This window comes from Vidua macroura, chromosome 27 (genome assembly GCF_024509145.1).
Source record: "Vidua macroura isolate BioBank_ID:100142 chromosome 27, ASM2450914v1, whole genome shotgun sequence".
NCBI classification, from domain to species: Eukaryota; Metazoa; Chordata; class Aves; order Passeriformes; family Viduidae; genus Vidua; species Vidua macroura.
This window is the reverse complement of record NC_071597.1, coordinates 2,321,212-2,344,814: the sequence shown is the minus strand read 5'-3', so window position 1 is coordinate 2,344,814 and position 23,603 is coordinate 2,321,212. Positions and strand designations below refer to the sequence as shown.

The 23,603-nt window shown below is 53.9% G+C and overlaps 1 protein-coding gene across 2 annotated transcripts; it reads left to right on the top strand.

Annotated features, from left to right (window-relative positions):
- Nucleotides 1-244: 244 nt before the first annotated feature.
- On the top strand, nucleotides 245-21,539 carry IGF2BP1 (insulin like growth factor 2 mRNA binding protein 1). Of its 2 annotated transcripts, XM_053999791.1 has the most exons (15): nucleotides 245-419; nucleotides 1,889-1,949; nucleotides 9,936-9,984; nucleotides 10,611-10,662; nucleotides 11,979-12,042; nucleotides 13,666-13,938; nucleotides 14,730-14,864; nucleotides 15,716-15,838; nucleotides 16,748-16,883; nucleotides 17,370-17,492; nucleotides 18,451-18,567; nucleotides 19,405-19,479; nucleotides 20,164-20,295; nucleotides 20,376-20,489; nucleotides 21,447-21,539. In XM_053999791.1, exons 1-15 carry the CDS (start codon nucleotides 245-247, stop codon nucleotides 21,537-21,539), a joined length of 1,722 nt encoding a protein of 573 aa, XP_053855766.1. The 2 variants fall into 2 exon arrangements, with proteins under 2 accessions (XP_053855766.1, XP_053855767.1); XM_053999792.1 differs by lacking the exons at nucleotides 13,666-13,938; nucleotides 14,730-14,864.
- Nucleotides 21,540-23,603: the final 2,064 nt, after the last annotated feature.

The following is a 23,603-nucleotide window of genomic DNA, read 5'->3' as shown; positions in this document are numbered from 1 at the left end:
AAAGAAAAAAAAAAAAAAAAACAAAAAAAACCCCAAAACCCCTTAAAAAAAAAAAAAAAAACAACAAAAAGGCACCAAAAAAAAAAAAAAAAAAGAGAGGGAAAGAAAAAAAAAAAAAAAAAAAAAAAAAAAAAAAAGCCGGGGCGAAGCTCGGGGGGCGAAGCGGAGCCGCCCCGCGCCGGCAGCGGAGCGCCCCGGAGCCCCCCGGAGCCCCCCGAGCCCCCCGGAGCCCCCCGAGCCCACCATGAACAAGCTGTACATCGGGAACCTGCCCGAGGGCGTCACCGCGGCCGAGCTGGAGAAAGTGTTCGCCGAGCACCAGATCTCCTTCAGCGGGCACTTCCTCGTCAAGTCCGGCTATGCCTTTGTGGACTGCCCCGACGAGCAGTGGGCCATGAAAGCCATCGAAACTTTCTCGGGTGAGGCGCCCGAGCCCTTCCCCGCATCCCCCCCACCCCCAATCACCCCCAAATCACCCCCGAACCCCGGCGCTCCCATCCCCTCCGAGCCCCCTCGGGCTCCTCCCGGCCCCGGAATCGCGAGCCTCGATGGATCCCGACCCGGCCGGTCCCTCCCGGCCCCTCAGTCCCGGCCCCAGAATCAATCCCGAGCCCCGAAATCCCCTCCTGCCCCTCGAAATCCCCTCCTGCCCCCCCGAAATCCCTCCTGCCCCTCGAAATCCCTCCTGCCCCTCGAAATCCCCTCCTGCCCCCCCGAAATCCCCTCCTGCCCCCCCGAAATCCCTCCTGCCCCTCGAAATCCCCTCCTGCCCCCCCGAAATCCCTCCTGCCCCTCGAAATCCCCTCCTGCCCCTCGAAATCCCCTCCTGCCCCCCCGAAATCCCTCCTGCCCCTCGAAACCCCCTCCTGCCCCCCCTAAATCCCGACCCCCGCAATCCCTCCTGCCCCCCGAAATCCCGACCCCCGACATCCCGACCCCTCCATCCCTCCCGATCCCCTCAGATCCCGAAATCTCTCCCGAATCCCGCGCCCCGCAATCCCTCTCCACCCCTAAATCCCGACCCCCCCCCCCCCCAAATCTCTCCGGACCCCCCAAAATCCCTCCTGACCCCCCCTCCAATCCCAGCCCCTCCCCCCTCCAATCCATGGGATCCCCGTTTTTTGTCCCTTCCCCAAAATCCCGGGACGGGGGCACGGAGCGAGCCCGGCGCCTGGCGGGGGTCCCCAAGAGCCGCCCCCCGCCCGGGGCTCGGCCCCCCGGACTTTTCCCGTTCGGGTCCGGGCCGCGCTCCGGGGGCGAGGTCGCCATGCTGGGAAGAGCTCGGGAAGAGGGAAAATTTGGGAGCAAATCGGCGATTTGGGGGCTTTTAAATTTTTTTTTTTTTTTTTTTTTTTTTTTTCCCCGTCCTCTCCATCTCCTTCCGCCCGGGCTCTTCCCCCGTCTGATTCTTTTTCTTCACTATTCCCCCACTCTAGAACAAAAAAAAATAATAATAAATTAAAAATCATGGAGTGACCCAGCAGCGAGGGAACCCCGCTCCGTTTTCCGGGAGAAATCCATTCCTGTGGAATCCCGAAACCGGAGCCTTTCGCTGGGAAAAAAAGGGAGGGAATTTTCTCCAAAGACTTTTCCTGGAGGGCTGAAAGAAAAGGGGGGAAATTCTCCAAATCCACCAAAAATAAAAAACCCCCAAATCTCATCCCTCGAATCCTGCCGGGCTGGAGCGAGGGATGAAATATTCCCAAGGAACAATTCCCGAGGCAGCACTCCCCCCTGGAAGCTCGAATTCCATAAAAATCCCACTTGTGAGGAGCCGAGGGCTGGATTTGGGTGGAATTCGGGAGAATTTGGGATGAATTTCGCGCGGGAATTCCCCTTTATCCCGAGTTTTTCCTCCCAGATTTTCCAACCCGGGTTCTGTTTTTAGGGAAAGTGGAGCTCCATGGGAAGCAGCTGGAGATCGAGCACTCGGTGCCCAAAAAGCAAAGGTAAAGGCGGAGTTTTAATCGAATTTTAATTGGGTTTTAATTGGGTTTTAATCCTTATCATCGGAATTATTCATTAGCGCTGGGAGAGGGGAGATAGGAGGGAAAAAAGGCAAAAAATTCCACCGAAAATTGTGAAAAATGAAGAAGTGTCCGAGATTTTAGGCTGGGATTTGCCCCCAGCGAGCTGAGTTTAATTAATTCATTAAACATTTCATGAATTAATTGATTTTATTTTTCCCGAAGAAAACTCAATCTGCGAGTTTTTCATTAGAATAAAAAGGGGAGAAAAGGTGAAATAAATAATTCCCCACGTGCTGCCCGAGGTGATGGGTGGGTTTGGGCTGGGATTTCCAAACTTGTGGAAGAATTTCCCGGCTCCTTTTGGCGCCTGGGCTGGGAAATGAGGAGAAATCCTTTGTTTTTTTAGGAGAAGGGGGAAAAAAAATTTAAAAAATTAATATTTTTTTTTAAAAAAATCTGATTTTAAAAAGTGAATTTTGCTGCGATCAAAAGAACAAAACGGGCACGCGGCCGCTGAGGGCGGGCAGGGATGAAATCCTGGCTGAATTCCGGGGATTTTTGGGGGGAAAAGCGGCGCTTTTGGGGTTTCCCAGGATCTGCCTCTCCCGCCCAGCCCATCCCTCTCCATCTTCCCTGGCCTTTGTTGTTCCCGGCTGGAGCCGGGAGCGCTCGGGAAAATCCTCCCCGCGCTCCGAATTCCCGGAAAATCCGTCCAATCCCGCCCGCATTTGGGGTTTTTTTCCCAGAATTTCCCCTTTCCCCCCCCCCCCCCCCCCCCCCCGTTTTTTCACCCCCCGAACTCGCGGAATTCCCGGAATTCCCGGAATTCCCGATCCCAAAGATTCCACGTTGGACCCGAATCCATCGCCACGTGACGGAGGCGCCTTTTCCAAAAGGGAAAAAAGAGGGGAGGGAACGACCGCCGGCTCTTCCCGGCCCCAAATTCCCTAAATCCCGGCCACAAATTCCCAAAATTCCAGCCCCAAATCCCGGCCCCAAATTCCCAAAATCCTGGCCCCAAATTCCCCCAAATCCCAGCCCCAAATTCCCAAAATGCCAGTCCCAAATTCCCAGAATTCCAGCTCCAAATCCCGGCCCCAAATTCCCAAAATCCCAGCTCCAAATTCCCAAAATCCCGGCCCCAAATTCCCAGAATCCTGTCCCCAAATGCCCAGAATTCCAGCCCTAAATCCCAGCCCTAAACTCCCCAAAATCCCAGCCCCAAAGTCCCCAAAATCCTGGCCCCAAATTCCCAAAATTCCAGCCCCAAATCCTGACCCCAAATTCCCAAAATCCTGTCCCCAAATTCCCAGAATTCCAGCCCCAAATCTCAGCCCTAAAGTCCCCAAAATCCCGGCCCCAAATTCCCAAAAATCCCGGTCCCAAACGCCCCCAAATCCCCAAATCCCAGCCCCAAAATCCCCAAATTCCTCCTTTTCCCTTCCCTGCCCCGTTCTGGGATCGCCCCCTTCGGCCTCACCTCAAAATTCCCAAAAGATGGGGAGGGGGATGATCCCAGAAAGGGCGATCCCAAATCCAGCCGGGAATTCCCCAGCCCCGTTTTCCCGGCCCCAATTCCCGGATTTAGGGGGATAATTTTAATTTTTATTAATTTTTTTTCCCCCTCCCCAACGATTTTTCTCACTCTGGCTTTGGTGTCCAAGGGAATATTGGGATGGAATTCCATGAAAAGTTAAAAACATCCCATAAAAAAAAACCTGGAAAATCCCATTTTCCCCCTCCCACTTTGGATCATCAATAATCCGGGAAGGGAGGAGCAGATTTCCCCCTTTTTTACCCCCAAAAAATTCCCTAAAAATGAGAATATTCCTTTGGCATCTGGGATTTGAAACGCTGCGGGGGGGGGGAAAAAAAAACTTTAAAATATTTTGGGATTTGTTTTCCTCCTGGGTATCCCTAAAAATGCTTGGATTGGCTGGAAAATCCCATTTTTGGGGTTTTTTTTGGTTTTTTTTGGGGGTTAAAATCCGCGTCCCCCACTCCGGGGCTGCTCTTAAAGGGCCAGCGCCGCTTTTTCCCTTTTTCCCACTTTTCCCTCCTGGAATATTTGTAGGGAATTTTGGGGAATTTTGGGGAAGGATTTGGTGCTTTTGGGGGTGGAAAAAAGCGATTTTGGGGCATTTCCCTTCAACTGGGGAGGGCTGGGAGCCGAAAATGGGAATTTTTGGGGGAAATTTGGGGGGATTTTGGCCGCTCCAATCCCCGGGGAAAAAGAGGGAGACGCTGCCTTAAAAAAGGAATTTTTGATTTTTTTTCTTTTTTTTTTTTTTTTTTTGAATCCTCCTCTCATTTTCCCGGACTGGAATTTCCAGTTTGGAGCAGGAAATGGTTAATGAGGGGAGGAATTTCGGGATCCAAAGTGAAATTCCTCCCCTTTCCCCTCCCCCAAAACCTGAGATTAATTCCTTTTTTTTTTTTTTCTTCTTTTTTGATCCCTTTAAAAATGTGGGAAAACGAGTCAGGAGCCAGCTTGCCCTTCCCAGTTAATTTATTTAAAAAAAAAACAAAAAAAAACCCCAAAATTGGGTTTTTTCTTTAGGTTAAAGTGGAAATAATGATGTAAAAAACCTTAATTTGGGTGGTTTTTAATTCATTAGTGCCTAAAAAATCCCAAGGAATTCCTCAAAAATCCCAAGGAATTCCTAAAAAATCCCGAGGAATTCCTAAAAAATCCCAAGGAATTCTTTCCTCTCCGTTTATTCCCGATTTTTCAAACCTCTCCTGAACAAAACATTCAAAAAATCATTTTTAAAACCCCAAAATGGATTAAAATAGCACCAAAAAAAAAAAAAAAAAAACCAAAAAAAAAAGGGATTTGGGGTGCGAGGCTCCAAGAGGAATAAATTGATTTTTTTGGGATTAATTCCTGGGATCCTCCCAGTTATTTTCATTATTTGGGGAATTATTGCAGCAGAATTCCTTCAAAGCCTTAAATTGTGAAGAGATATTGATAAAAAAAAATGGGATTTTAATCAAGAAAAAAAGAGATTTTGGGTTAATTTGGGGTCGTTTGTTGGGTTTTTGGGAGTTGTTTTTCCTCGGGTTTTGTTGATGGGAAAATTGGGGAGAAAGTCGGAATTTTCAAGCCCAAAATCTCCAAAAAAATTCTCCAGTTTGGAGCCCCCGGGGAAGTTTTAAGGGAAATTATTTTTTTTAAAGGAATAAAAATTCCAAATTCAGGTTCTTGGGTGGGGATTTGGGGGAAGGGGATGGGTTTGGGATGGATTTTAACCCCAAAAAAATGGGAATTAAAATCCCTTTTAATTCCCTGGGGTCGTGCTCAGGGAATTAATTTTAATTATCATTATAAAAATTAATATTTTAAATGATTGCGGTGGCATCAAAGTTCAGTGCAGGGCAGAGAAATGCTGGAAAAAAAAAAAATCCTAAAATTCCCTTGGATTTTCCTTCAAATCTTGGGATTCCCATCAGAAAAAAATCCTCATTTTCCACAGGGAAAATCCTGGAATTAATTGTTCCTAATGAAAACCATTCAATTGCAGATTGAGGTTCCTTTTTTTGTCATTTTTCACCCCAAAATTTGCTTTTTTTCCTCCCTTTTGGGGTTGGATTTGCTGGAAATGGAACCAAAAATGAACCAAAAAAAAAAAAAAAAAAAAATTGGGATTTTTTTTTTCCCATGGAAAATGAAAATCCCGGTGGATTTTGGGGCTAAAATTCTGCTTTTAATCCAAGTTTCAAAAATCTCCATTTTATTAAAAAAATATAACAACAAAAAATTTCAAAAATGGAAATTTTGAGGAGCAAAAAAAGGGAATAAATTAAAAAAAAAAAAAATTAAAATTCTTTTATTCCTTTGAGCTCCCAATTCCCGGCTGCTCCCGGATTTCCACTTCTGGCAACTGAAAAAAATTGGGAATTTTGAGGTTTTTGGGGATTTTTAACCCAAAAAAGTAAAAAAAATCAACGAATTTTCGAGGATTTTATCCCTAAATCCATCCCTGAAGTTGGAAAATCTGGGAATTCCATCAAATTCCGGATCTCAGGGAGAGAAAATTCAATTTGGGAATGGCCAAAAGTGAGGAAAATTCCTTTCTTTCCTTCTTTCTCCCTGGGAAATGTGGGAAAAACCTCCCCAAAAATTTTGGGATTTCAGGGAAAATTGGGAATTTGGAGGGCACGGGGGAGGGATTTGGGAGAGAAAAGGAGAATTTCTGGAATTCCAGCGGGGATTTCCGGGATTGATCCCGGTTTCCCAAGGGGATTTCTGTCGGAATTTGGGTTCAAGCTCAGGCAAACGAATCCAGGGAGGGAATGGGGGGAAATTCCTCCTTTGGAAATCGGGAATTTTGGGGATTTAAATGAAAAATTCCCCAAAAAAAAAGGGAATTTCTGCCCCTTCCAGCCCCAATTCCCGACGGTGCTGAAGTTTCCAGGGATTTTTCCAGGAATTCTGGGGAGAATTCCCGTTGGATGAGGGATCCCTGCTCCTTTTCCAGCTTTTTTTTTGGGGGGGGTTTTCCCTGATTTTTTCCGGGGGTTTTCCGCCTCTTTTCCAGGTTTGCTGGATTTGGGAGCGGGAGGTGCCTCTGATCCAGGTGGGATTTGGGAATTTTCCGCCTTTTTTTTTTTTTAGGGATTCCACTGATTTCAAGGAGTTCTTTTCATGGAGAAAGGGAGAAATTCCCGGGGTCCCATTTCTGCTGGGAACAGGGAATTCCTGGGGTCCTGTCCCATTCCCACAGGGAATTCCTGGTGTTCCATTCCCGTCAGGAATTCTTCATGTCCCATTCCCACAGGGAATTCCTGGTGTCCCATTCCCATGGGGAATTCCTGGTGTTCCATTCTCATTCCCATTGGGAATTCCTGGTGTCCCGTTCCTGTCAGGAATTTTTCGTGTCCTGTTCCCATTGGGAATTCCTGGCGTCCCATTCCCACAGGGAATTCCTGCTGTCCTGTTCCCATCAGGAATTCCTGGTGTCCCATTCCTGTTGGGAAGAGGAAATTCCTGGTGTCCTGTCCCATTCCCACAGGGAATTCCTGGTGTCCCGTTCCTGTCAGGAATTCCTGGTGTCTCATTCCCACAGGGAATTCCTGGTGTTCCATTCTCATTCCCACAGGGAATTCCTGGTGTCCCGTTCCTGTCAGGAATTTTTCGTGTCCTGTTCCCATTGGGAATTCCTGGTGTCCCATTCCCACAGGGAATTCCTGGTGTCCTGTTCCCACAGGGAATTCCTGGGGTCCCATTTCTGCTGGGAACAGGGAATTCCTGGTGTCCTGTCCCATTCCCACAGGGAATTCCTGGTGTCCCGTTCCCATCAGGAATTCCTGGGGTCCCATTCCTGTTGGGAAGAGGAAATTCCTGGTGTCCTGTCCCATTCCCACGGGAAATTCCTGGTGTCCTGTTCCTGTCAGGAATTCCTGGTGTCCCATTTCTGCTGGGAACAGGGAATTCCTGGTGTCTCATTCTCATTCCCACGGGGAATTCCTGCTGTCCCATTCCCTCAGGAATTCTTCATGTCCCATTCCCACAGGGAATTCCTGCTGTCCTGTTCCCATCAGGAATTCCTGGTGTCCCATTCCTGTTGGGAAGAGGAAATTCCTGGTGTCCTGTCCCATTCCCACAGGGAATTCCTGGTGTTCCATTCTCATTCCCATTGGGAATTCCTGGTGTCCTGTTCCCATCAGGAATTCCTGGTGTCCCATTCCCACAGGGAATTCCTGGTGTCCTGTTCCCATCAGGAATTCCTGGTGTCCCATTCCCACAGGGAATTCCTGGTGTCCCATTCCCATCAGGAATTCCTGGTGTCCCATTCCCACAGGGAATTCCTGGTGTCCCATTCCCATCAGGAATTCCTGGTGTCCCATTCCCAAAGAGGCTCCCAGGTTTCCTCCCGCAGTCGGAGCCGGGATCGGAGCGGGATCAAAGCTCCGCGTTCCCATCAGCGCCCGGCCCCGACCTCCTGGAAATCCCAGACTCCAGAATTCCCGGGAATCCCGGGGGATTTGGGATCCACCTGTCCCCACAGGTTCTGAGCATTCCAGAAATCCCAGACTCCAGAATTCCCGGGAATCCTAGGGGATTTGGGATCCACCTGTCCCCGCAGGGAAATTCCGGCTCTTCCCGGCTCCTGCTCCCTCCACGCCGAGGGGATCCGGAGGAATTCCCGATTTTCCTCCTTGCTGCCTCGGGAAATGTTGCTTTTAGTGCTCCAGACTTTGGGAATTCCGGGTTTTTTCTGGATGAGGGGCACGGGGAGGCTCCGATCTCCAGCCCAGCTCCACGCTTTTCCTGGAATTTCGCCAGCTGAGCTCCGGCTCTGCCTCGATTCCCGCAGAATTCCGGAGCCGTGGGATCAGCCCTGGCTGTGCAGGGAGCTCCCTGCGGTTCAAGAATCCTAATTAATCAATCCTAATTAATCAATCCTAATTAATCGATCCTAATTAATTGATCCTAATTAATCGATCCTAATAATTCCCAGCTCGAGGGATCCCAAACTCCTGGAGCCTTCACCTGCCGGGGGTTGGGAAAAGGAGCTGGAATTTGGGATTTCCCCTTTCCTCCAGGGCTGTCCATCCTTATCCCAAACATTCCTTGGAATTCCTGGCTCCCACCCAGCTGGGATCTCCCAAGGGGGGATTTGGGATTTCTATTCCAGAAATATTTCTGTGGGAATTTCTGGGATTTTGTGTTTTCTTTCCCAGGAGCGCATCCAGGGGAATTTTGGGATCCTCCTGTGGCTCCTCTTCCCATAAAAATCTCCCCAAAATCGACCAAAGGAGCCCCAAATCCCCCGAGCAGGAAAATCCCAAGGGACTGGAGGGGATTTGGATGGAATTGTCCCGGCTGTGCAGGGGCTGGAAATCCGGGAATGGAGGGAATTCCCCGGGGCAGGCGGAATGCCAGGAACCGTAAATCTGAGCGAGGTGTGAGTGACAGCTGTCAATCACCCGCATAATGAGGCTCAATTAGCCGGGAATTCCAGGATTTTGGGATCGTTCCCAGAGGGAGGCGCGGGCGGGATCCGCATTTGGGATTTTCCTGCTCCAGCTCAGCCCAGCTGCTCCCAAATGGGCGGAATTCCCCAAAATCCGGAATATTCCTGCTGGGGCCGGCTTTAATCCCGGTTTTATCCAGGGATGGGGTGGAGGGGGAAATCCAGGGATTTGGGGACATTGGGAATTGTTTTGGGATCTGTGCCGGGATGAGGAACCGCTCTGGAAGAAACTTTGCCGTGAAACCTCGGGATTAAACCGGGAGCTGCTGGTTTGGGAAAAGGGAGCCGGGAAGAGCCGGATTCAGGAGCAGCGAGCCCAGCGGGGTCAGGAGGAATTCTGGAATTCTGCTCCCAAAGGGATTCTGGAATTCTGCTCCCAAAGGGAATCTGGAATTCTGCTTTTGGAGGGATTCTGGAATTCTGTTCCCAGAGGAATTCAGGAATTCCACTCCCGAAGGGATTCTGGAATTCTGCTCCCAAAGGGATTCTGGAATTTCACACCCAGAGGAATTCAGGAATTCTGTTCCCAGAGGGATTCTGGAATTCTGCTTTTGGAGGGATTCTGGAATTCTGTTCCCAGAGGGATTCTGGAATTCCACTCCCAGCAGGATTCTGGAACTCTGTTCCCAGAGGGATTCTGGAATTCTACTTTTGGAGGGATTCTGGAATTCCACTCCCAGCAGGATTCTGGAATTCTGCTTTCGGGGGAATTCTGCAATTCTGTTCCTGATGGGATTATGAAATTTCACTCCCAAAGGGATTCTGGAATTCTGTTCCTGGAGGAATTCTGGAATTCTGCTCCCAAAGGGATTCTGGAATTCCGCTTCCTGAAGGATTCTGGAGCTCTGTTCCCGGAGGGATTCTGGAATTCCGCTCCCGGTGCAACTCCAGCCCCACAAGGAACTGGGATCCACCAGGGATTTTAGGGCTCGCTCAGATCCAGGGATGTGCCCCAGCCCAAATTCCGCTTTTCCCATCCTTGCAGGAGCCGGAAAATCCAGATCCGGAACATTCCGCCGCAGCTGCGATGGGAGGTAAGGGCAGGGATCGCGCCGGGATTCCACCCTCGGCATCAGAGCCGGATTTCCCTCCTCCCTGTCGTTAATTGGCTCTTAATTACCCCGGACCATGCCTGGAAATCCCGGGAAAGCGACACCGCCCCAATTCCCGTGAATTCCCGTGAATTTGTGATTCCTCCCTTGCACAGGGAATACAACGGATCCTCGCTTCCCGCTGGGAATTCCCTGCCTCTGCTTCGCCCTCCCACTGGAGCTTCCCGGCCTCAATTGCTCGGGAATTCCTAATGATCCTGAGGGAATTCCTAATGATCCTGAGGGAATTCTTAATTATCCTGAGGGAATTCCTAACGATCCTGAGGGAATTCCTAACGATCCTGAGGGAATTCTTAATTATCCTGAGGGAATTCTTAATTATCCTGAGGGAATTCTTAATGATCCTGAGGGAATTCCTAACGATCCTGAGGAATTCTTAATGATCCTGAGGGAATTCCTAAGGATCCTGAGGGAATTCCTAATGATCCTGAGGGAATTCTTAATTATCCTGAAGGAATTCCTAACGATCCTGAGGGAATTCCTAACGATGCCGATGACCCCGAGGTGTGGATGGGTTTTCCCGGGATTGATTTTCCCCTTTTTCCCAGGTTTTGGACGGGCTGCTGGCCCAGTACGGCACCGTGGAGAGCTGCGAGCAAGGTAGGAGGGGAGGAAACCTGGATTTCGGGAATTTCACCTGGATTTCGGGAATTTCACCCGGATTTCAGGAATTTCTGCCCTGTTTCAGAGGGAGAAGGGAGCAAACCCTGGATTTCTGGAATTTCTGCCCCGTTTCAGCAGGAAGAGGGAATAAAACCCAGATTTTGGGAATTTAATCTGGATTTTGGGGATTCTGCCCCGTTTCAGGGAAAGGAAGGAATAAAACCTGGATTTTGGGGATTTCTGCAGGGAATAAAACCTGGATTTTGGGAATTCCTGCCCCTTTTCAGGCAGGAATAAAAACCTGACCCCTCTCTCTTTTCCTGAATTCCAGATTCCTTTTCCAAAATTCCCAGCTCCTTTTCCCTAATCCCTGCCTCTTTTCCCGAATTCTTGATTCCTTTTCCCAAATTCTTGATTCCTTTTCCCGAATTCCCAGCTCCTTTTCCCAAATTCCCAGCTCCTTTTCCCTAATCCCTGCCTCTTTTCCCAAATTCCCGGCTCCTTTTCCCAAATTCCCAGCTCCTTTTCCCGAATTCCAGGCTCCTTTTCCCAAATTCCCAGCCCCTTTTCCCTAATCCCTGCCTCTTTTCCCGAATTCTTGATTCCTTTTCCCAAATTCCCAGCTCCTTTTCCCTAATCCCTGCCTCTTTTCCCGAATTCTTGATTCCTTTTCCTGAATTCCCAGCTCCTTCTCCCAAATTCTTGATTCCTTTTCCCAAATTCCCAGCTCCTTTTCCCGAATACCCAGCTCCTTTTCCCAAATTCCCGGCTCCTTTTCCCAAATTCCCAGCTCCTTTTCCCGAATTCCCAGCTCCTTTTCCCAAATTCCCGGCTCCTTTTCCCAAATTCCCAGCTCCTTTTCCCTAATCCCTGCCTCTTTTCCCAAATTCTTGATTCCTTTCCCCAAATTCCCGGCTCCTTTTCCCGAATTCCCAGCTCCTTTTCCCAAATTCCCAGCTCCTTTTCCCGAATTCTTGATTCCTTTTCCCAGATTCCCAGCTCCTTTTCCCTAATCCCTGCCTCTTTTCCCGAATTCCCAGCTCCTTTTCCCAAATTCCCAGCTCCTTTTCCCTAATCCCTGCCTCTTTTCCCGAATTCTTGATTCCTTTTCCTGAATTCCCAGCTCCTTCTCCCAAATTCTTGATTCCTTTTCCCAGATTCCCAGCTCCTTTTCCCGAATTCCCAGCTCCTTTTCCCAAATTCCCAGCTCCTTTTCCCAAATTCCCAGCTCCTTTTCCCGAATTCCCAGCTCCTTTTCCCAGATTCCCAGCTCCTTTTCCCTAATCCCTGCCTCTTTTCCCGAATTCCCGCAGTGAACACGGACAGCGAGACCGCCGTGGTGAACGTCACCTACGCCAACCGGGAGCAGACCCGGCAGTGAGTGCCCTGGGAATCCGGGAATTATTCGGGAATTCGGGAATTCCCTCCCTTCCCCACCTGCAGGAGAAAGGATTTCCCATTTCCCCAGATCCCAAGATTCCACCAAAACCAGCAAATCCTTGAGGACACCCCTTAAATCTGATCGATTTTCCTCCGCCTTTGGGCAGAATTCCACATTTTTGGGGTTTTCTCGGCAGCTCAGGGAGTAAAACTCGAACTTTTTGCTGGAGCAAAAGTTGGGATTTCCTGGTGCTTCCATGACTTTGGGAATTCTGCCCCCCGAAAAATGGGGAGAAATGTCCCGGAGCTGTCAGGGGATCATTCCCAGCTTTTCCTCCCAGCAGGACAATCCTCGGCTCTGTCAGTTTTGGGGTTTTTGGGGGTTTTGGGGGTTTTGGGGGTTTTGGGGGAGTTTAGGGAGTTTTCTTTGCTGGAAGGAATCGGTGCCCGATTCCTGGAGCCGGGAATGTCGGCGGGAATGCGGGAAGGGAGCGGAGCCCAAATCCCTGCTCCGGCTGCCAGCCCCATCTATCGACAGCTGCCAGCGCCGGGAGCGCCGCGGGGATTTGGGAACCTGCGGGGATTTGGGAATTAATGGGGATTTGGGAACTCGTGGGGATTTGGGAATTCATGGGGATTTGGGAACCTGCGGGGATTTGGCACCCCGCGGGGATTTGGGAATTCATGGGGATTTGGGAACTTGCAGGGATTTAGGGACCTGCGGGGATTTGGGAATTCATGGAGATTTGGGAACTCGCGGGGATTTGGGAATTCATGGGGATTTGGGAACTCACAGGATTTGGGAACCCATGGAGATTTGGGAGCCTGTGGAGATTTGGGAACCCGCGGGGATTTGGGATCGCCCGCTCCATCCCGCAGGAGGGAGGGGAGAGTTGGGAATCAGTCCCTGTGTGGGAGCTTTGGGACAGGGATTTGGGATCTCACTCCATCCCTCAGAAGGGATTTGGGAATCTTTCCCTACACGGGATTCCTGCTGGGAGAGGGATTTGGGATTCCACTCAAACCCTCAGAAGGGATTTGGGAATCTCTCCCTCTGTGGGAACTTTGAGACAGGGATTTGGGATCTCACTCCATCCCTCAGAAGGATTTGGGAATCTCTCCCTCTGTGGGAACTTTGAGACAGGGATTTGGGATCTCACTCCATCCCTCAGAAGGGATTTGGGAATCTTTCCCTACACGGGATTCCTGCTGAGACAGGGATTTGGGATCTCACTCCATCCCTCAGAAGGGATTTGGGAATCTCTCTCTGTGAGGGGATTTTGGGACAGGGATTTGGGATCTCACTCCATCCCTCAGAAGGGATTTGGGAATCTCTCTCTGTGAGGGGATTTTGGGACAGGGATTTGGGATCTCACTCCATCCCTCAGAAGGGATTTGGGAATCTTTCCCTACACGGGATTCCTGCTGGGAGAGGGATTTGGGATCTCACTCCATCCCTCAGAAGGGATTTTGGAATCTCTCCCTCCCCGGGAACGCCGGGGCAGTTTCCCCATGAAACCCTGCGGGCGATTTCCCCTCCTCGAGCCCGGCCCGGCCCTTTCGGGGCCGCGCGGCTCCCGGGCAGCGCGGCGCGGCCCCGATCCCGGCGTCTCCCCCCAGAGCCATCCTGAAGCTCAACGGGCACCAGCTGGAGAGCCACGCGCTCAAGGTCTCCTACATCCCGGACGAGCAGCCCGAGAACGGGCGCCGGGGCGGCGCCGGGGCGCGCGCCGGGGCCCGGCCGGGATCCCCGCCGCCCGCGGGGGCGCCCCCGAAGCCGCCGCCGCCCCCGGACGTGCCCCTGCGGCTCCTGGTGCCCACCCAGTTCGTGGGGGCCATCATCGGCAAGGAGGGGGCCACCATCCGCAACATCACCAAGCAGACCCAGTCCAAGTGAGCCGCTGCGGGGGGATCCGGGGGGATCCGGGGGGATCCAGGGGGATCCAGAGGTTCTTCAGTTCTCCAAGGCTTTTCCAGGAGTTCTCCAGGGGTTCTCCAGAGGTTCTTCAGGAGTTCTCCAAGGCTTTTCCAGGGGTGATCCAGAGGTTCTTCAGGAGTTCTCCAAGGCTTTTCCAGGGGTTCTCCAGAGGTTGTCCAGAGGTTCTCCAGGGGTTCTACAGAATTCTCCAGGGGTGATCCAGAGGTTGCCCAGGGGTTCCCCAGAAGTTCTCCAGGGGTGATCCAGGGGTTCTCCAGAGGTTCCCCAGGGGTTCTACAGAATTCTCCAGGGGTTCTACAGAATTCTCCAGGCGTTCTCCGGAGGTTGTCCAGGGTTTCTCCACGGGTTCTCCTGGGGTGATCCAGGGGTTCTCCAGAGGTTCTCCAGGGGTTCTCCAGAGGTTCTCCAGAAGTTCTCCAGGGATTCTCCAGAAATGTTTCTTTGGGATTTGAGGTGCTGGACACCCCAATCCAGGATTTCTTTGGGATTTGAGGTGCTGGCCACCCCAATCCAGGATTTCTTTGGGATTTGAGGTGCTGGACACCCCATCCCACCCCGCAGCCAGTGCTGCTCCCTCACCCCCCCTCCCACTGCTTCAAATCCCTTTGGGATTTTGGGGATTTCCGCCAACCCCTGCATGCATGCGGAACACCCCGCCTCGGTTTCCCTCCTCGTGCTGGGATGTGACTTTTGGGGAGGCCGGGAGCTCCGGGGCCTCTCCCAGCGCCCTTCCCGCGGTTTTTAGGATCGACGTGCACCGGAAGGAGAACGCGGGCGCGGCCGAGAAGGCCATCAGCATCCACTCCACGCCCGAGGGCTGCTCGGCCGCCTGCAGGATGATCCTGGACATCATGCACAAGGAGGCCAAGGACACCAAGACGTGAGAACCCCGCAGATCCCACCCCAGATCCTCCCGGCCCTGTGCCCCAGGAATTCCCAGTTTGGCGATTCCAAATCCTGGGGTTTGGGCTTCCCCCGGCCGGCCCTCTGTGCCAGCCCCTCCTTTCCCAGGTTCCACCTTCTGGGTTTTCCCTCCTTTCCCAGTTCCCACAATCCCTCCTTTTGGGTTTTCCCTCCTTTTGGGTTTTCCCTCCTTTTGGGTTTTCCTTCCTTTTGGGTTTTCCTTCCTTTTGGGTTTTCCCTCCTTTTGGGTTTTTCCCTCCTTTTGGGTTTTCCCTCCTTTTGGGTTTTCCCCCCTTTCCCAGGTTCCACTATCCCTCCTTTTGGGTTTTTCTCCCTGTTTCCAGCTGCCATATTTCCTCCTGTGGGGTTTTTCCCTTTTCCCATCTGCCCTAATCCCTCCTGTGGGGTTTTCCTCCCATTCCCATTCCATTCCCATTCCCATTCCCATTCCCATTCCCTTCTCCATTCCCATTCCCCTTCCTGTTCCCGTTCCCGTTCCCATTCCCATTCCCATTCCCATTCCCATTCCCATTCCCATTCCCGTTCCCGTTCCCATTCCCATCCCCATCCCATTTCCATTCCCGTTCCCATTCCCATTCCCATCCTGTTCCCATTCCCGTTCCCATTCCCTTCTCCGCTCCCATTCCCCTTCCTGTTCCCGTTCCCATTCCCGTTCTCATTCCTGTTCCCATTCCCATTCCCATTCCCATTCCCATTCCCGTTCCCATTCCCATCCCCATCCCATTTCCATTCCCGTTCCCATTCCCATTCCCATCCTGCTCTCATTCCCGTTCCCGTTCCCATTCCCATTCCCGTTCCTGTTCCCAGGGCTGACGAGGTGCCCCTGAAGATCCTGGCCCACAACAACTTTGTGGGGCGCCTGATCGGCAAAGAGGGCCGGAACCTCAAGAAGGTGGAGCAGGACACGGAGACCAAGATCACCATTTCCTCGTAAGGACGGGCCCGGAGCTCCTCACGCCGGGGGAGGAGGAGGAGGAGGAGGAGGAGGAGGAGGAGGAGGAGGCAGGAGGAGGCAGGAGGAGGAGGAGGAGGAGGAGGAGGAGGAGGCAGGAGGAGGAGCAGGAGGAGGAGGAGGATGAGGAGGAGGAGGAGGAGGAGGAGGCAGGAGGAGGCAGGAGGAGGAGGAGGAGGAGGAGGAGGAGGAGGAGGAGGAGAAGGAGGAAGAGGAGGCAGGAGGAAGAGGAGGAGGAGGAGGAGGAGGAGGAGGCAGGACGGGGATGGGGGCAGAGGTTTCCGTCCCCAAAGTTCTCCAGGGAATGCTGGGTGTTGGATTTTCTGGGCTCCCCTTTCCCATCCCCTTTGGCACCTTCCCACCACTTTGGGGTGTCCTGGGCATGTCCCCATCCCCTGGGCGTGTCCCCAGGCCATGTCCTTGTCCCTTAGGTGTGTCCCTGGGTGTGTCCCCGTCCCCTGGGCGTGTCCCTGGGCGTGTGCCCATCCCCCTGGCCATGTCCCTGTCACCCAGGTGTGTCCCTGGGTGTGTCCCTGTCCCCCTGGATGTGTCCATGTCCCCCTGGACGTGTCCCCAAACCCCCCCGGATGTGTCCCCATGCCCGGTGTCCCCATGCCCTGATGTCCCCATGAGCAGTGTCCCCATGGCCGGTGTCCCCATGCCCGGTGTCCCCATGGCCGGTGTCCCCATGCCCCAGTGTCCCCATGCCCTGGTGTCTCCATTCCCAATGTCCCCATTCCCGGTGTCCCCACGCCCGGTGTCCCCACTCCCGGTGTCCCCACTCCCGGTGTCCCCATTCCCGGTGTCCCCATTCCCGGTGTCCCCACGCCCGGTGTCCCCATGCTCGGTGTCCCCATTCCCGGTGTCCCCACTCCCGCTGTCCCCAGGCTGCAGGAGCTGACCCTGTACAACCCCGAGCGCACCATCACGGTGAAGGGCTGCCCCGAGAGCTGCTGCCGCGCCGAGCAGGAGATCATGAAGAAAGTGCGCGAGGCCTACGAGAACGACGTGGCCGCCATGAGCGTGAGTGGGGCCGGCCGGCGGGGACCCCATAAACCTGCGCCCGCTCCTCCCCGGCACCATCCCCCCATCCCCGATCCCATTTCTACCCTCACTCCAGTCCCCCCCATCCCCGATCCCATTTCTACCCTCAGGTCAGTCCCCCTTCATCCCTGATCCCATTTCTACCCTCACTTCAATCCCTGACCCCATATTTTGGTTCCCTTTATTCAATCCCAATCCCTGACTCCATATTTTGGTTCCCTGAGTTATAATCCCAAACCCTGACCCCATATTTTGGTTCTCTCAATCCAATCCCAATCCCTGACCCCATACTTTGGTCCCCTCAATTCAATCCCAATCCCTGACCCCATATTTTGGTTCCCTTTGTTCAATCCCAAACCCTGACCCCATATTTTGGTTCCCTGAGTTACAATCCCAAACCCTGACCCCATATTTTGGTTCCTCTGTTCACTCCCAAGCCCTGACCCCACACTTTGGTCCCCCCAGCTGCAGTCCCACCTCATTCCCGGCTTGAACCTGGCCGCTGTCGGGCTCTTCCCGGCCTCCTCCACGGCGGTGCCGCCGCCCCCGAGCGGCGTCTCCGGGGCCGCTCCCTACAGCTCCTTCCTGGTGAGTGAATTCCAGCGGGGACGTTCCCCATGGAACCCCCGGGATGGGCAGTGACCCCAATTCCAGCGGGGACGTTCCCCATGGAACCCCCGGGATGGGCAGTGACCCCAATTCCAGTGGGGACGCTCCCCATGGAACCCCCGGGATGGGCAGTGACCCCAATTCCAGTGGGGACGTTCCCCATGGAACCCCCGGGATGGGCAGTGACCCCAATTCCAGTGGGGACGTTCCCCATGGAATCCTCGGGATGGGCAGTGACCCCAAACAGTGACCCTGTCCCCAAACGGTGACCCTGACCCCAAACAGTGACCCTGACCCCAAACAGTGACCCTGACCCCAAACCGTGACCCTGTACCCAAATGGTGACCCTTACCCCAAATGGTGACCCTGACCCCAAACAGTGACCCTGACCCCAAACCGTGACCCTGTACCCAAATGGTGACCCTTACCCCAAATGGTGACCCTGACCCCAAACAGTGACCCTGACCCCAAACGGTGACAATGACCCAAACGGTGACAATGACCCAAATGGTGGCAGTGACCCCAAACGGTGACCCTGTCCCCAAACGGTGACCCTGACCCCAAACAGTGACCCCGGCCCCAAACGGTGACCCTGTCCCCAAACGGTGACAATGACCCCAAACGGTGACCCTGTCCCCAAACGGTGACAATGACCCCAAATGGTGACCCTGACCCCAAACGGTGACCCCGGCCCCAAACGGTGACCCTGTCCCCAAACGGTGACAATGACCCCAAACGGTGACCCTGTCCCCAAACGGTGACCCTGTCCCCAAACGGTGACAATGACCCCAAACGGTGACCCTGTCCCCAAACGGTGACCCTGTCCCCAAATGGTGACCCCGGCCCCAAACGGTGACCCTGGCCCCAAACGGTGACCCCGGCCCCAAACGGTGACCCTGTCCCCAAACGGTGACCCCGGCCCCGGTCCGTCCCGCAGCCCCCCGAGCAGGAGACCGTGCACGTGTTCATCCCGGCGCAGGCGGTCGGGGCCATCATCGGCAAGAAGGGCCAGCACATCAAGCAGCTCTCGCGCTTCGCCAGCGCCTCCATCAAGGTGGGCATGGCCTCGGTGGCCCTTGGTGTCCCTCAGTGTCCCTCTGGTGGCTCTCTGGTGTCACTCTGGTGTTCCTCGGTGTCCCTTGGTGGCCCTCTGTGTCCCTCAGTGTCCCTCTGGTGTCCCTCGGTGTCCCTCGGTGTCCCTCTGTCCCCAGCTGTCCCATTTTTCCCAGGAAAAGCCCCAGGAAGCCCGGGCAGGGCTGCAGCGCCATGTCCATCCCGTGTCTGTCCTGTGTCCATCCATGTCCATCCCGTGTCTGTCCTGTGTCCATCCATGTCCATTCCGTGTCTGTCCTGTGTCCATCCGTGTCCATCCCGTGTCTGTCCTGTGTCCATCCATGTTTATCCCGTGTCCATCCCGTGTCCATCCTGTGTCCATCCCATGTCCGTCCTGTGTCCATCCATGTTTATCCCGTGTCCATCCCGTGTCCATCCTGTGTCCATCCCATGTCCGTCCCGTGTCCATCCCGTGTCCGTCCCGTGTCCATCCCATGTCCATCCCGTGTCCATCCATGTCCATCCATGTCCATCCGTGTCCATCCCGTGTCTGTCCCGTGTCCATCCCGTGTCCATCCATGTCCATCCATGTCCATCCGTGTCCGTCCCGTGTCCATCCCGTGTCCATCCCGTGTCCATCCGTGTCCGTGCCGTGTCCATCCGTGTCCGTCCCGTGTCCATCCCGTGTCCGTCCCGTGTCCATCCATGTCCATCCATGTCCATCCGTGTCCATCCCATGTCCATCCCGTGTCCATCCATGTCCATCCGTGTCCGTCCCGTGTCCATCCGTGTCCGTCCCATGTCCATCCGTGTCCGTGCCGTGTCCGTGCCGTTGCAGATCGCGCCCCCGGAGACGCCGGACTCCAAGGTGCGCATGGTGGTGATCACCGGCCCGCCCGAGGCGCAGTTCAAGGTTGTCACCGCTGTCACCTCCTTGGGGACGTGGGAGGGCAGGGGGTGACCCCAGCTGAACCCCAATCCACAGCCGGGCAATCCCAGGATCGGCTTTCCCAGGGACCAAACGGGTTTGGAATTCCAAAGAAGCGGGATCTTACGGGATCCCAAATCCAGGGGTGGGGTTTGGGGTGGGATATTCCCAACTCCCTGCTCCCAGGGGGCAAATGGGAATAACAAAGAAGCGGGATTTTATGGGATCCCAAATCCAGGAGTGGAGCTCGGGGTGGGACATTCCCAATTCCATCCCTCTCCAGGCCCAGGGCAGGATTTATGGGAAGCCCCATCCCAAATCCAGGGATGGGGTTTGGGGTGGGACATTCCCGACTCCCTGCTCCCAGGGGCCAAACGGGTTTGGAACTCCAAAGAACCGGGATTTTACAGGATCCCAAATCCCGGGATGGAGCTCAGGGTGGGACATTCCCGACTCCCTGCTCCCAGGGGCCAAACGGGTTTGGAATTCCAAAGAACCGGGATCTTACGGGATCCCAAATCCCGGGATGGAGCTCAGGGTGGGACATTCCCGACTCCCTGCTCCCAGGGGCCAAACGGGTTTGGAATTCCAAAGAAGCGGGATCTTACGGGATCCCAAATCCAGGAGTGGAGCTCGGGGTGGGACATTCCCGACTCCGTCCCTCTCCAGGCGCAGGGCAGGATTTACGGGAAGCTGAAGGAGGAGAACTTCTTCGGGCCCAAGGAGGAGGTGAAGCTGGAGACGCACATCCGCGTGCCGGCCTCGGCCGCCGGCCGCGTCATCGGCAAGGGCGGCAAGACCGTGAGTGGGAACGGGGCCGGGATTGCCGGGATCACGGCCGGGGTTCCCCGCGGGGCTCATCCCGCCGCGTGTCCCGGCAGGTGAACGAGCTGCAGAACCTGACGGCGGCCGAGGTGGTGGTGCCGCGGGAGCAGACGCCGGACGAGAACGAGCAGGTCATCGTCAAGATCATCGGGCACTTCTACGCCAGCCAGGTACGGCCTGGGGCGATCCCGGGTGATCCGGGGTGATCCAGGGTGATCCGGGGTGATCCTGGGTGATCCTACGGTGATCCCGGGGTGATCCGGGGCGATCCGGGGTGATCCATGGTGTGATCCTGGTGCGATCCCAGGTGATCCTGCAGAGATTCTGGGGTGATCCGGGGTGATCCCGGGTGATCCTGCAGAGATTCTGGGGTGATCCGGGGTGATCCTGCGATGATCCGGGGTGATCCATGGTGTGATCCTGGGGCGATCCCAGGTGATCCTGCAGAGATTCTGGGGTGATCCCGGGTGATCCATGGGGTGATCCATGGGGTGATCAATGGCGTGTTCCAGAGGTGATCCTGGGGTGATCCAGGGGTGATCCAGGGGTGATCCATGGGGTGATCCAAGGGTGATCTTGGGGTGATCCCAGTGTGATCCATGGGGTGATCCATGGGGTGATCTTGGGTGATCCACGGGGTGATCCCGGGTGATCCATGGGGTGATCCTGGTGTGATCCAGGGGCAATCCATGGCGTGATCCTGAGGTGATCCCAGGTGATCCCGGGACGATCCTGGGGTGATCCCAGCGTGATCCAGGGTGATCCATGGGGTGATCTTGGGTCATCCCAGGTGATCCAGGGGTGATCCCAGAGTGATCCCGGGGTGATCCTGGCGTGATCCAGGGTGATCCAGGGCTTCCCCAGGGGTTCTCCAAGGCTTTTCCGGGGGTTCCCCAGGGATTGCTCACACCGCACATTTTTGGTCGTTATCCCACGAATCCCACCCGTTACTCCCAGAAAAACCCACGGGAGAGCCTCGGGGCAGGAGCGGGATTTGGGAGCGGGATTTGGGAGCGGGATTTGGAGTGGGATTTGGAATGAAGGGGGTTTGACAGGGGAGCTGGGCGGGGCGGGAGCAGCCTGGGGGCGATTACGGCGTTCCACGAATCCCCGGCTGTCATTCCCAGATGGCCCAGCGCAAGATCCGCGACATCCTGGCGCAGGTGAAGCAGCAGCACCAGAAGGGCCAGGGCGGCCAGAGCCAATCCCGGAGGAAATAGGGAACGCCCGGAGCCCAAATCCCGGGAGAACGAGGACACGGCACGGCCAGGCCGGGCTCCGAGGGCCTGGGAGTCAGCAACCGCAGGGAGACAGGGATCGGGAATCCGCAGGGATCGGGAATCCGCAGGGATCGGGAATGTGCAGGGATCGGGAATGGACAGGGATCGGGAATGTGCAGGGATTGGGAATGGACAGGGATCGGGAATGGACAGGGATCGGGAATCCGCAGGGATCAGGAATGTGCAGGGATTGGGAATCTGCAGGGATCGGGAATGTGCAGGGATTGGGAATCCGCAGGGATTGGGAATGGACAGGGATCGGGAATGTGCAGGGATTGGGAATGTGCAGGGATCAGGAATCAGCAGGGATCGGGAATGGACAGGGATCGGGAATCCGCAGGGATCAGGAATGTGCAGGGATTGGGAATCTGCAGGGATCGGGAATTCGCAGGGGTCGGGAATGGAGAGGGATCAGGAATCTGCAGAGATTTGGAATCTGCAGGGATCGGGAATGTGCAGGGATTGGGAATCCGCAGGGATCGGGAATGTGCAGGGATCAGGAATCCACAGGGATCAGGAATCCACAGGGACTGGGAATCTGCAGGGATTGGGAATGGAGAGGGATCAGGAATCCGCAGGGATCGGGAATCCGCAGGGACTGGGAATCACTTCCCCAGGGATTGGGATTTCAACCCCCAGCAGGATTGGGAATTCCATTGGGAATGGGACACGAGACATTTCCCCTCATTTTTTCCCCTCATTTTTCCCAATTTCCCCTCTTTTTTTTTCCCGTGAAAATTCCCGCTGCGGCGGTGCCGACCTTTCCTCGGGATGAGGAAAATTTATCCTGGGAACAGCAATAAAACCACCCAAAAATGACCAGGAAAAACGGGGGGAAAAGGGCAAAAAATCCCCGTTTTTTTGGTAAGAAGCCACGGAATTCCTCATCTCCATCATCAGAATCTGGGAATTCCATGCAGGAGGGATTGGGGGGAAATGGAAAGAGCAGGAAAATCCCCCGGGAATTCTGAATCCACTTAAATCTGAGGCTCCTCATTCCCAAACCCCTCCAGCGGGGAAAAAAAAATCCCAAAAAATTTGAGATCGGGGCTAAAAATTTTGGGTTTTTTTTCTGATTTAAGGAAGAAAAAAAAAAAATCCCCAAATTCCGCATTTCTGCGGGAAAATCCCAGTTCCCAAGAGAGCAAAAAGCGGATTTCGGGAACGTCAGCGGGCGTTGATTCCTGGCATTCCGGGTTGGAAGGATTTGGGATTTTGGGAATATTTTGGGAAGGGCCCGAAGCGGCCGCTTCCCGCCAAGGGCTGCGCCCCAAAACCGGGGATTTTCCAGGGTTTTCCCCCAAAATGGGAAGGGGAGGACGGGAAAGGAAAATTGGGATGGAATTGGAGGAAAAGCTGGGAATGACCCCCAAGGGAACGAGGGGAAAAAAGGGGAAATTTGGGGAGAAAAAAGGGAAATTTGGGGGAAAAAAGGGAAATTTGGGGAGAAAAAAGGGAAATTTGGGGAAAAAAAAGGGAAATTTGGGGAAAAAAAAGGGAAATTTGGGGAAAAAAAGGGAAATTTGGGGAAAAAAAAGGGAAATTTGGGGAGAAAAAAGGGAAATTTGGGGAAAAAAAAGGGAAATTTGGGGAGAAAAAAGGGAAATTTGGGGGAAAAAAAGGGAAATTTGGGGGAAAAAAAGGGAAATTTGGGATGAGTTTGGAGGGAAAGGAATGGTGGAAGGAAAGCTGGGATGTGAAAAGTGGGAATTTGGGACAAAATGTGAAAAATGGGGAAAAAAAAAGGGAAACTGGGATGAATTCTGAGGAAGAGGGAGGGATGGGAGGTTAAAAAGTGGGAATTTGGGAGAGAAAAAGTGAAATTGGGATGAGCTTGGGAGGAAAATCGGGATGAGATTGAAATTTGGGAATTCGGGACGGAGGCGGCGCTTTTGCCGTGGATTGAACGGAGCCCAACCTTTCCCAGCCGGGAATTTTGGGGGAAAATCCTCCCCAAAAAAACGGATTTAGGGGGAAAAAATGGGATTTAGGGAAGGGAAGGCG